At 37.6% G+C, this 12,983-nt stretch overlaps 1 protein-coding gene across 4 annotated transcripts in view; it reads left to right on the top strand.

The window, feature by feature from the left end:
* The window catches only part of LOC113043596 (serine/threonine-protein kinase BRSK2-like), a 199,884-nt gene that overhangs the window by 142,421 nt on the left and 44,480 nt on the right, over positions 1-12,983 (top strand). For all 4 annotated transcript variants that reach the window (XM_026203087.1, XM_026203086.1, XM_026203085.1 and 1 more), the window contains exon 5: positions 6,837-6,953. In XM_026203087.1, coding sequence (XP_026058872.1) covers positions 6,837-6,953 — 117 coding nt within the window. The remainder of the gene's footprint in view (positions 1-6,836; positions 6,954-12,983) is intronic.

The following is a 12,983-nucleotide window of genomic DNA, read 5'->3' as shown; positions in this document are numbered from 1 at the left end:
TCACTTGCTTACCAGTGGATCCTCAGCAGTGAATGGGTGCCGTCAGAATGAGAGTCCAAAAAGCTGATAAAAACATCACAATAATACACAAGTTACCCACACCACTGCAGTCCATCGGATACTGACCTGAAATGTGGAAAGCTGTGTGTTTGTAAGAAACAAATGCACCTTTAATATGTTTAACTTCAACATTTAACCATAGCTTCTGTGCGCATTTTTCTCCTGATTCAGGGAAGACGGAGAAAGCTTTGTTCGCACAATTTCACTTTTTCGCTTCACAAGATGTTAATTGATGGACTGGAGTGCTGTGGATTACTTGTGGATTATTGTGATGTTTTTATCAGCTGTTTGGACTCTCATTCTGATGGCACCCATTCACTGCAGAAGATCCATACATTGGCGAGAAAATTATGCAATTTTACATTTCTCCAAATCCTATACTGGATGACCTGAGACTGCATAAATTGTCCACAAATGTAACATTTTTGGGGAACTATATCTTTAAAAAAAAAAGTGGTACATGGTTTGATTTTACCTAAAGGGAATGCAGTTTATTTTTGAGAATTGCACCACTGGCACCTGTTGGTTAAAACTAATATTCCACTATTTCGCACCTGATACAAATGCATGATGTCATACATTTTGGGTGGAGCTCCAGGTCACCCTTTACACGGTGTCTTCGAATTCTGTAACATGTCACTGAGTGGAGAAAGTGAAATTGTGCACGTAATTCCAGGAATGTGCATTAAGAAAGTAAATTAGCCAACATTAAATAGCCATCGTGCAGAAAAGCCGAAGCAGAGCACCACTAAACATGTAGACACACAGTACTTGTTCTGTAATTAAACACTCTCATAATTAGACCGCTGTGAACAGCATGTGATTAAGATAGATAATATACTATTGCATGTGCCGCCTGCTGCTCTTTACATTACAATAATGTAAAGCTCGTTTGAGTCCTAATTGAGCCAATTTATTTCTTTATAAATACGTGTTCAGTGAGCTCTTTGCTGTTCTATTAAATATGACAGTCTAGAAGAAGACATGAAGTTAGGAGGACGGCTTGGTTTGTGGATTTTAAACATCTGTCATTTGCAGATAAGCACCAAAACACAACACATCAGGACCGGCACGACCCAGCAGGCCACGTCGTATGTTTGTAATAATAAGTACAGCAACCCTTCGATGTGCAGATGCCAAACAGATACTCTTTATTAGGTTTTTATAGGAAGAAACACTGTGGTTTTGATTGTATCCATAAAAAATATATTAAGCATCATTTAAATGCAGATCTCTATCAGCAAACAACATGTGCATTATGAATTTAAACTATCACTGGGCCAATAAATATGCAATTTAAGAGCTCATGGTGGACTGAGGGAAACATTTGGCGCCTCAGTGGCAAATACAAACCAGATACTATCAAAAACCAAACTAGCATGCAGCTCAACTTGCCCCATTTCTCCATAAACCTGCAGACCAGAGGCGGAGAAATTAGCCTCACCGCTCTTCGATTAGGAAAATATAGGGTCAGCCGCTGATCATATCAACAAACAGTTTCTGTTCAGGAGAGATTATGACATTAATGTGTCAGAAAGTGACTTTAAAGAGCCATTATGGATGTTCCCGCTGTCACAGCAAATAAACCCCACCTTTGCAATTTGTCCCATGAACGTCGTTGAGGCGTAAATCTCTTCATACTCACTTTTATTAGCCCATGTGAGATTAGGGTTCATAAATGTGTTTGTGTGTTCATTTTATGTCCACTTGGAGGGAAACTGTCTCTTTAGTAGACAACTCTATAGTCTTTGATGTGATGAAGTGAACATCTACACATGTCAACATTCACTTTCTAAAATCTAGGTTTGTTCAGAAAACTTTGTTAGGCTTATTTACCTACGAAAATTAGTCAACTAGATTTTTTTCCAAAAGTTTCTAAATATGTGTAATTTTTTTTAGCTATGTTTTTCACAATTTCTGTAAATAATTATTTTGTTACATTTAAACATTCAAAATATGCTTTGTTTAGCATAATGTCATTTTTTGTTATTTTGCTTTGCTTTGTGTTAGTTGTTTTGCTTTATGTTTGTTTGTTTTTGCTTGTTTTTTGTTTGTTTTTTGCTTTGATCAGATTTTTGTTTTTATGTTTTGTTTTGCTTTTGGTTTAGTTATTGTCAGGATCCTGCCCTGACAGTCTTGTCTGTACTGTCTTTGTTCAATGTGTCTTTGTTTATTTTGTGCCTGAGCACATGGTTGTGTCTCTTGTGTCTACCACGTGCTCTTGTCCCACCTCCTTGTTTTCCCTGGTCACGCCCCCTTGTTTAGTCCCCATTAGTCAGAGTGTTGTCACCTGTTCCTCATGTCTCTGTATGCTTTTATTGTGATAATTTCCCTCATGTGTTTGCTGGTTCGTTTTGTGTGTGAGTTAGTGTCTGCTTAGCGTGCTAGCTGTTCTAAACTAATAGCGGTTTTCCCTTGTCAGTTTAAGTCTGGTATTTGTTAGTTTAAGTTTATCTTGTCACTGTTTATTCTAGTCTAGTTTAAGTGTTTCTTTTTGTTTGGATCTCACTTTTAATTTGACTTAAGTTTGACTTGTTATTTAAAGTATTTATTTTCCCCTTTTGAGTTATTTTCTTGGTTGTCTTCCAGTTATTTCTAGAACTTTGTTTTGTATTTGTTTCTTTACCTTTTTAGTTTACTTTGGTTATTTCCCTAGTTAATCTGGTTTCTAGGTCATAACACCCTTGTCTGATTTTTGCCCTATTATTATTATTATTATTATTATTATTATTATTATTATTATTATAGTTGTTGTTGTTCTCATGTTGTCTTAAGTCTTGTCTAGTGTTTTGTGAGTTCTGTCTGTTCCTGTCTTGCCCGCTGCCTTCTCCCTGGCTACTGGGTCTCCCCGCCTGGAGGGCTGACGTGTGTGGCTATACCTCTATAGTCAAGTGCCCTTGGTTCCTGGTGTTGTGGTCTGGTCCCTTGCACAGCCTCCTCAACGGTCCTGCACTCGGTTGTCACCCAGAGCCCCCCTCGGCGGTCATCCCCCCCCAACTGCCTGCTCCACTGTCTACCCATCTACCCAATCCTACTGTCTGGACTGTTCAAGCCACTCCCTCCTATCGTGCTTTGTCTTTTGTCAATAAACGTTCCTTGTTCACTCTGCATCTGGGTCCTCTCCCTCAGTAACCCTGACAGAACGAACCAGCCAAGTCAGGACCCAGCAGAATGAGTATCAAGATCCTACCCCCTGCAAATGCTCAGGAGAGACTGGCCCGCCAGCAAGGCCTGGGTGCACTTCGGCAGCAGGGACAAGAGGTGAGGGCCTTTGCCCAATTCTTTTGGACTATGTCTAGGGGCCTTGAGTACCAGGATGCAGCCCTTAAGGATGTCTTCAACCTCTGTTTGGATGATCCACTGCCTCAGTGGGAGATGGAGCAATTGAGGATCTTGGACTTTTGGAACTTTTCCAATTATTTGCACCACCGCAAGGATTGGCAGGTACTTACACCACCAGAGTCCCCCTACAGTGATCACCCCACTCTCACTCCATCGAGTCATGTCCCTGATCATCTTTTGACTCCCACTGAGAAAAGGAGAGTGAGAAGGAGGGCGGCCAAAGCTGCTGCATCTGTCATGGAGGCCTCTGTGCTGGTTCCAGCCTCCGAATCGGCTGAATCCCTCATAGTCACGTCCGAGTCAACCAAGTGCTCTGAAGCAGTCAAGCTCAAGGAAGCCGTGAGGGAGGTTCCCCTGTTAGCCCCTGTTCCTGTGCCAGTCAAGCCTGTTTTAGTCCATTCAAAGCCAGTCAAGTCCAGTCCTGAAAATTCTGTGTCAATGTCAGTTCATGTAAGTCAAGATGTAGGTGACGTGAATGCTTACAGGCCTGGGAGACGAAAGGGTAGGAGGGCCCGCACCAAGAGAGCTAGAGACCTTAGTCTGGAGATCCCTCCTGCAGTTTCCCTGGGTGATCTCAAGTGGCCTGCTGCTTCAGTCATGACCATGGAGTCCAGTGGTGAGCAGCCAGCTCCAGAGCTCACTCCAGTGTCTGCTCCAGCCCCTGTGTCTAGCCCACAGAGGACTCCAATCTTGGTGGCCCCAGCGGGCAATTCCACAGCCCTCGAGGGCGGTCAAGAACCCACTCCCGAGTCTGTTCCAGTAGCCCCGGAGGGCAGCTCAGCAGCCCCTGAGGGCGGTCAAGAACCCACTCCCGAGTCAGTTCCAGTAGCCCCGGAGGGCAGCTCAGCAGCCCCTGAGGGCGGTCAAGAACCCACACCCGAGTCAGTTCCAGTAGCCCCGGAGGACAGCTCCGCAGACCCTGAGGGAGGTCAAGAACCCACTCCCGAGTCAGTTCCAGTAGCCCCGGAGGGCAGCTCAGCAGACCCTGAGGGCAGTCAAGAATCCACTCCCGAGTCAGTTCCAGTAGCCCCAGAGGGCAGTCCAGAACCAAGTCCGGAGTCCATTCTTGCAACCCCAGGGGGCCCTCAAGAATCAGTCCCTGAGCCCATTCCTGCAGCCCCGGAGGGCAGTTCGTCCACCCGCCAGGCCACTCAAAGGTCAGTCTCTGAGCCCATTCCTGCCACCCCAGGGGGCAGTTTATCAGCTTCTGAGTCTCTTCCTGTGGCCCAGGAGGGCATTTCGACAGTCCCCACAAACCTTCCACAGTCGCCTTTGGAGCCCGGTCCAGAGAACCCTAATCTCTTTGAGGCCATTCCAGAATCTCTTGCTAGTCATGTCTTGACAACCAAGAATACCCGGCAATCCACCCTGAATACCCAGTCCAGTTGGCAACCCTTGCCTGTGAGCGGTGTTCCTGTAGGGAGAGGTGCCACCAGCCATGCCCCCACCTTTGCAGAATTGGATAGACCGGGTTTCCCCAAGCCGGCAGCACCCTGGCCTAACCATTCCCCTGGAACTTTTTCCACCCCTCCCAGCCCACTCCCTGTTTTCCCTGGTAGGCCTGGATTTCCAAGGTTTTCATCCCACCCACCCCCCCAGTCAGTACCATCTTGGCCCCCTACCATGCCTGTGCCCCCTTTCACTCCTCCACCCAGGGTGGACGCCTGGAGGCGTCCTTTGGAGGGGGGGTACTGTCAGGATCCTGCCCTGACAGTCTTGTCTGTACTGTCTTTGTTCAATGTGTCTTTGTTTATTTTGTGCCTGAGCACATGGTTGTGTCTCTTGTGTCTACCACGTGCTCTTGTCCCACCTCCTTGTTTTCCCTGGTCACGCCCCCTTGTTTAGTCCCCATTAGTCAGAGTGTTGTCACCTGTTCCTCATGTCTCTGTATGCTTTTATTGTGATAATTTCCCTCATGTGTTTGCTGGTTCGTTTTGTGTGTGAGTTAGTGTCTGCTTAGCGTGCTAGCTGTTCTAAACTAATAGCGGTTTTCCCTTGTCAGTTTAAGTCTGGTATTTGTTAGTTTAAGTTTATCTTGTCACTGTTTATTCTAGTCTAGTTTAAGTGTTTCTTTTTGTTTGGATCTCACTTTTAATTTGACTTAAGTTTGACTTGTTATTTAAAGTATTTATTTTCCCCTTTTGAGTTATTTTCTTGGTTGTCTTCCAGTTATTTCTAGAACTTTGTTTTGTATTTGTTTCTTTACCTTTTTAGTTTACTTTGGTTATTTCCCTAGTTAATCTGGTTTCTAGGTCATAACACCCTTGTCTGATTTTTGCCCTTTTATTATTATTATTATTATTATTATTATAGTTGTTGTTGTTCTCATGTTGTCTTAAGTCTTGTCTAGTGTTTTGTGAGTTCTGTCTGTTCCTGTCTTGCCCGCTGCCTTCTCCCTGGCTACTGGGTCTCCCCGCCTGGAGGGCTGACGTGTGTGGCTATACCTCTATAGTCAAGTGCCCTTGGTTCCTGGTGTTGTGGTCTGGTCCCTTGCACAGCCTCCTCAACGGTCCTGCACTCGGTTGTCACCCAGAGCCCCCCTCGGCGGTCATCCCCCCCCAACTGCCTGCTCCACTGTCTACCCATCTACCCAATCCTACTGTCTGGACTGTTCAAGCCACTCCCTCCTATCGTGCTTTGTCTTTTGTCAATAAACGTTCCTTGTTCACTCTGCATCTGGGTCCTCTCCCTCAGTAACCCTGACAGTTATTTTGCTTTGTTTTATGTTTTTTGTTTGTTGTTTTACGTTGTTTTTTTGGTTTTGCTATTTTGTTTTGTGTTGTTTTGCATTGCTTTGTTTTTGTGTTTGTGTTGCCTTGCTTCATTTTATGTTTTGTTTTTATATTTGTCTTGATTTTTGTTGTGTTTTATTAAATATATACATATTTTATTGGTTTGCCTTTCTTTGTTTTGTTGTTTGTGTTATTTTACTTTGTGTCCTTTTTTTTTTTTTTTTTGCTTTAGTTTTTTCTTTAGCTCTGTTTTTTTTATATATATATATATATTTGTGTGTGTTTTTTTTTTTTTTTTTACTGGTTTGCCTTGCTTTATGTGTTGGTTTACTTTTTTTTTTACAGTACTTTTGTAAAGTCATCTTACTTCACACAGTGAAAATAGCGGCAGCAAATTAATTAAGAGAAGGTTTTGAATTAATTTCATTAGTTGGAAGCTGCTAATTGATGTCCGCCTGTGGTCAGATGAGCACTTAACATCACACTCTGACACATCCGTCATGACGGGCTCCCACAGGCTCTTATAGACTACTACTGCTGAAAGAGAGAAACCGAAGAAACAGGGATAATGGAAAATCATCTCATTACAAGTTCAGAGACACAACTAGTCTAGCTAATACAAGGTCAAATATACTGTAAGATACTCAAGGCTCAGTTTTCACATCTCATTTTCTTCTCTGCTCTTCATCTGTTCTTGTACAGTCACAGGGATCTGAAGCCGGAGAACCTGTTGCTGGATGAGAAGAATAACATCAGGATAGCAGATTTCGGCATGGCATCCCTGCAGGTGGGAGACAGTCTGCTGGAAACCAGCTGTGGGTGAGTGAAACCGATGCTCATTATAACATTAATGATCAGGACACTCAATGCCTTCAGCTCAGACTCAAAATCTTGAAGTCTAAACTTAAGATTGATGTAAATGAGTCGCATGTAAAAGGTCCATCCATTTGGATTACACAGCTTAACAAAGTTAATGTCATGCATATTTGTTACGCATACAAAGATGACACTGGGAAGATTTCTGTAATATTGCTAATAAAGTAAATGTGTTTTTTAACTATACAGCATAAATAGGGTAATACTGTATATATATTTATAATTAATCAAACACATTTGTTTCAGTCTCATTTAACTAATTAAATATCCCATGTTACACAACTAGCCAAATTTAACATTCATACATTTAAAATGCAAAAAAAAATGTAATTGTTTTCACAATAAACAGATTTATATTGATTCAGTTTAAAGCAGCACATTGTGAAACTTAAAAGTCAAATCAAATTACTTAAACAGGAAAGATTAGAGGATACAGGATCAATATTTCTGTGATCATGATTTTGTTTTATTCTGTAACTACTTTAATTTGCTGTACAAATTATATATGAAGAAATTTAATTGTCTTCATGTTAAAACTCTTAAAAATATATGTGTAATTCAAATGCATGAATCTTAAATTTAGGCCTAAAATACCTATTTTCAATGTACTCCAGAGTTGGCAGAGTCACAAATGTATTTGTGTCCAATTATATTATATATGGTGATTACAGTTATTAGGGTCTTTCTAGATATATCTATTACATTGCTAGTTAAGTTTTCTTGGTTGTAATTTAGTTCTTCAGAAGCATTTCATCCTCTCTCTGACCCATATTAAACAGGTTTTTGTCACTGTACCTTTAAGACCTCAATAAATGAATCATGTCTCTTATGATTGGCTTGTTTATGATCAGTCTGTTAGGATGATTTTTTTATGTGAAATGAGTAAAAGCATCTCTGTTGGGACCCACTGGCAAGGAGCTTGGTCTTGAAGAGTGAATATTCATTTTTTTTATTCAAATGAGAAAAAAATCCTGTTCTCATCATTATAAATGTACATCTTTAACTCATAAAACTGTCACAGTCTGCATCACATATCAGCTGCTTATTTAGCATCATCTAAATTGTGTTACGAATTAGGCAGATTTCATGAAAACTGTCCAGAAACGTCTGCTACATATTTCATCACAAAAACAACTAATAAATGATATCTTGTGCAGTGAAAAAGCAGCTTATTTTAGGACCAGTGATATTTTTTTTTCTTCAGTGCTTTCAATGTTTCCTTTTTTTGCATAATTTGTGAGGATGCATAGAACTACTGGTTCTAGGTGTAGGCTGTGTTTTCTTCATGCAGAACATGATTTCTGTTGATCCTCTGATGATCTTTCTTCAAAGCTTGTGTGTGAGTGAGACGTGTGAGTGTTTTCTCAGACTAGATGCACAGCTTCAGACATTAATCACTTATTCATTCAGAATTCAAATACATTAAAACTGTCTTCTCAAAAACATACCATCCCAAAAATTGTGGCCAGAACCATTTTTTGTATTGTCAAAAGAAGTCTTGTCTAAATACTGTTTCAAGGCTGCATTTATTTGAAGAAAAACTGTGTTATTACAGTATAGCTGACTAAAACTAATATCATTATAAACCTATTATATAATTTATCCATTATTTATCCATTATTTAACCAGGCAAGTGATTAAGAATTTCTTATTTTCAATAACAACCTGGCATATATATATATATACACACATGATATGATATGATATGATATGTAAAAATTGATAGCCTGAATGCACTGTAAGTCGCTTTGGATAAAAGTGCCTGCTAAATGCATAAATGTAAATTTTTAATTTAATTTAATATATATATATATATATATATATATATATATATATATATATAGTGAATACAAATTATTGTATAGAAAAAAATTATAGAAAATGAATTAATAATAATCATAGTCAAAAACACACAACAAAATTAGTAAATTAAAAAAAAATAAAACTGAAACTTCTTCAAAATATTAATCAAAATTATAGTAAAATCTCTATATCTCATGCTTAATAAAACTGATAGAAAATCAAAAAGAAAATAAATTATATGAAAAATACATATTTTTCAATACTATAAAAGTTTAACTTTTATTCTTCATAAGGTGTGTTTTTATGAATAAAATAACAATTTATTGAAAAAAAAATCGTAGAGCCATTTAGGTGCATTTTAAAACCTGTAGTTTAAGTTAGTTCACGTTCAGAATTTATTTAAATCCGATATGAAGTAGGAAAAATACGTGAATTATTCTAAATCAAATTCTTTGCAATCTTTGCATTGCTTTTAGTTTAAAATCTAGGTTTAATGCAGTTTAATGCGAAGTCAATCACGTGGAAGCAGCCAATGAACTTTGAGCTGAGCTGTTTGACCCGCCCCCTCTGACATCATCAGTGTGATTAGTCTTTGCTTCTCGTTTCATCGAGGCCTGGGCTGGAGAGATACGAGCACCACTCATTTATTGCCCTTCATTTCTTTCTCACTATCATTATTTCTCCCATCACATGTGCCACAGAGCCTCGTGTCTTTGGTCAGTAGATTAATTTAGCCTGACCTTTAGGATTACAGCCAGCCGTGGCCATAGATTAAAGCTGAATGCAGGGAAGTCAGCGGGGCAGAGTGAGCTCACGTTATATAATGAGTCCGTCCTGTACGAGCTTCAGCAGCGGCGTGACTCAACATCTCCTATCGGGATGAATCTGTGAATCTCCCATCAGCTCCTGATTCTGATCCCAGTGTCCTTGATGTTTTCCAGTGACCCCACAGCTCAGGGTCCGGCTCACTGCACATTCAGCTTCTCACAGGTCACCTCATACTTACACATACATATAAATACATACATGAAGCACCCTTAGGGAGAGACAGATGTTTGAATTTATTCGTTTGTTTATTTATGCGCCTTTAGAATATTTGTTTATTCAAACATTCTTTATTGAAAAAAACAAAACAAAAGTAAAAAAATTTTTTTTGTTTTATTAAATTTTGGGGTGATTAATGTGTAATGTTAATTTATTTAATTGTTTGTTTAAAAATATTCATTTTATTATTTTGCACTTCAATAATTCACTTTATTTTTATTTTTTTATTCCATTCATTCATTCATTAAAAATAATCTAATTATTCAATCCACTCTTTTTAAATTATTTTGTTTTATTTACTTGTTTCATTTATTCATTAATTTATTAATCCTTAAAACATTCCTTTCATTAATTCCAATCATTCATTCATTTTTTGTAAAATATTTATACATTCGTTTTGTTTTGTTTATTTAATCATTCATTTATGCATTTAAATTTTTTTAGTTATTTTAAAGAATTCATGAAAAATATTTGTTCATCAATTTTATTTGTTTGTTAATTTAATAATTCCTTTATTCTTTTGAAACATTTTTATTTATTTATTCCGACGTCATTAAAATATTTATTAATTAATTTTATTTTAATTTGTTTATTAATTCAATCATTTTTTTATTCATTAATACATTTAAAAACTCAAATCATTCATTTTATTTGATCAATTCATTAGTTCATTTAAAGTCTGTTCATTCATTCATTTGTTCGTTCGTTTGTTCATTCATGTAATTAAAAACTCATACAGCATTTTGATCAATTTATCTATTAATTCCTTTGTGTATCATTCATTTGAAAAATGTTTTATTCATTTTTTTTAATTAATTATTTTAAAAACATTCATTCATTTATTCATTCATATTTTAAAAAAGGTAATTAATTGTGTTTAACAATTAATTAATTTAGAATTTTTCAAATTCATTTAAAAATATTGAATTCCAAAATTCTGAAATAAATGTATTAATTTTGTTCATTCATTCAAAAATATTCGATATTTATGATTTGATATTCATTTAGTCACTGATACTTTAAAAGGAGAACATGTGTTCATTCATTCATTTGTATATTCATCAATATAAAGTTATTAAATAAGCACTTTTATGCAAATTGTCATGTAGACACACTGAGAGTGACTCTGTGTTACGACACGACCTGAAACACTCTGACTCAGAGTCTGACCCCCACTCTCAGTAACACAAGCTTTATTGATTCAGAGCTTCATGGATGTCTTCCGCTGGAGTTTATGGTGTTTGTTGTCATGTTCCTATTACCACACACTATTTTGGGCTTAATGATCATTGTGCATCGTACCGAACAGAGCCGTTTGAACCCATATGTCTGCTGGTGCGCACACCCACATCAGTTATGAGGCATCTCATATCTGCCTGTCATTGGTTGACGAGTTTAGCAGAAACGAGCGAGGAAATGAGCTCTAGCAAACATCTTGGAGTAGATAAATGATCAGGCGCCACGCGCAGCGGGGGTCCTCCATAAACTCATCCCTTAATGGCTATATTTTTATCTCTAATTTGCCTTCCTCATCAACATAAACAATGAAGACATTCACGGCCTTAAAACATCTGATTCGTTTTGATCCCTGCGATTTAACGCAGGGTGATCGTTACGCCTCCAGGATCCTAATACGCAAACATCCCGTCGAGGCTAACGTGTTGAGGGCAATGACCCTTGAGTTTGACGTTTACTGAACAGATCCCACAATGTTTTATTATAAAATGGCTCCTGCGTGTTAGAATAAAAAAATTCACCAATTCACTGAGAACCGACTTCTAAATGAAAAAAACACTTTGGTGATGCATATTTGTAGACTATTCTGGAAGATACTATGTGTTGTTGCAGCCCAATCTGAGATAAAGTCAGAATTATTATACCATTCTACTCTTTCATAGTTGTTCATAAATATGAAAGGCTATTTCTACCACAGGTTAAAATAAATAAATAAATAAAGTAATTGCAACTATTTATCTTACATTTATAATTTATATATATATTATCAAAATTCTGACATGCAAACTTGAAATTTCGACATTAACTTACGACTTGGACGTTTTTTTCTCTGAATTCTGAGATTGCGTCCCTCAGTTTTATTATTTTGATTTCAACAATAAACAATGACAAAAATGTTGAATGCAATTATATAATTCAGAATTTCTTCCTCATGATTGTAAGTCCATATTTAGTTTATTAAAAGTTTATTTAAAAAAAATAATAATAATTGTGAGAAATAAACACAATTTCGAAAAAGCTTGTAATCAAGAGAAAAAAGTAGCAATGACCTTTTTTGTTTTTATTCTGTGATGCAAACAAAAGAACAGAATTATGAAATGAACTGTAACCTCTGAATTCAGAGAAAAATTCAGTATTATACGATGTAAACTTACAAGTACAAGTTTATAACTTTTATTTTGAGATGCAAACTCAGAATTGTGATGTAATATTTTGCAGGAATAATTTGCGGGGAAAAAAATTCTGAATTGTGAGATACTGTAAGAATTTTTTTAAAGAAAAGTCCAAATTCAGAGAGAATTGAGAGAAAATAAAAGTAAAAATTGTGAGAGAAAAACATTGCAAAATAAATTGCCGTTTTTATTTTTAATTCCACTCCGAAAGCAGAATTACAGGATACAAACTCTTTTGAGATGTTTGCGATATACGCCCACAATCACAAGAAAAAAAGTCTGAATCAAAAAAAAAAAAATCTTCTGTAATTGGGCGGGAGGGGGTATGTCTGATATAAACTCTCAATTAACCATTTTATTCATTTATTTATTTTTATTCCGATTCAGAAACAAGCTTCCTTCTTCTTACGTCTCCACATCAAGCAGCTTTTCTCTTGACGTTTCTAGTGCTTCTGTATTTAGTTGCAGTTCTTCAAGTCGAATACATTAGATGATAAGCCAAAGCTCTCGCTAACGGGATATTCATATTTGCATATGCGCACGCTCGTGAAGGTATTCGGGGGATCATGGGAGATGCTGACAGCTCACTGAGCAACTCTCCAAATAATGTGATTAGCTCTGAACGTGCCCGTTTATCTCCGAGAAAACACGCTCACACTTGCGTCGATGGGAAGAGTGTTCTGTGGAGATGCACAACACGTTTGTAGAAGAGGATTTG

Source organism: Carassius auratus, chromosome 25 (genome assembly GCF_003368295.1).
Source record: "Carassius auratus strain Wakin chromosome 25, ASM336829v1, whole genome shotgun sequence".
Taxonomy (NCBI): Eukaryota; Metazoa; Chordata; class Actinopteri; order Cypriniformes; family Cyprinidae; genus Carassius; species Carassius auratus.
Note: the sequence above shows the minus strand (reverse complement) of the source record. Positions and strands in the feature narration are given on the sequence as shown.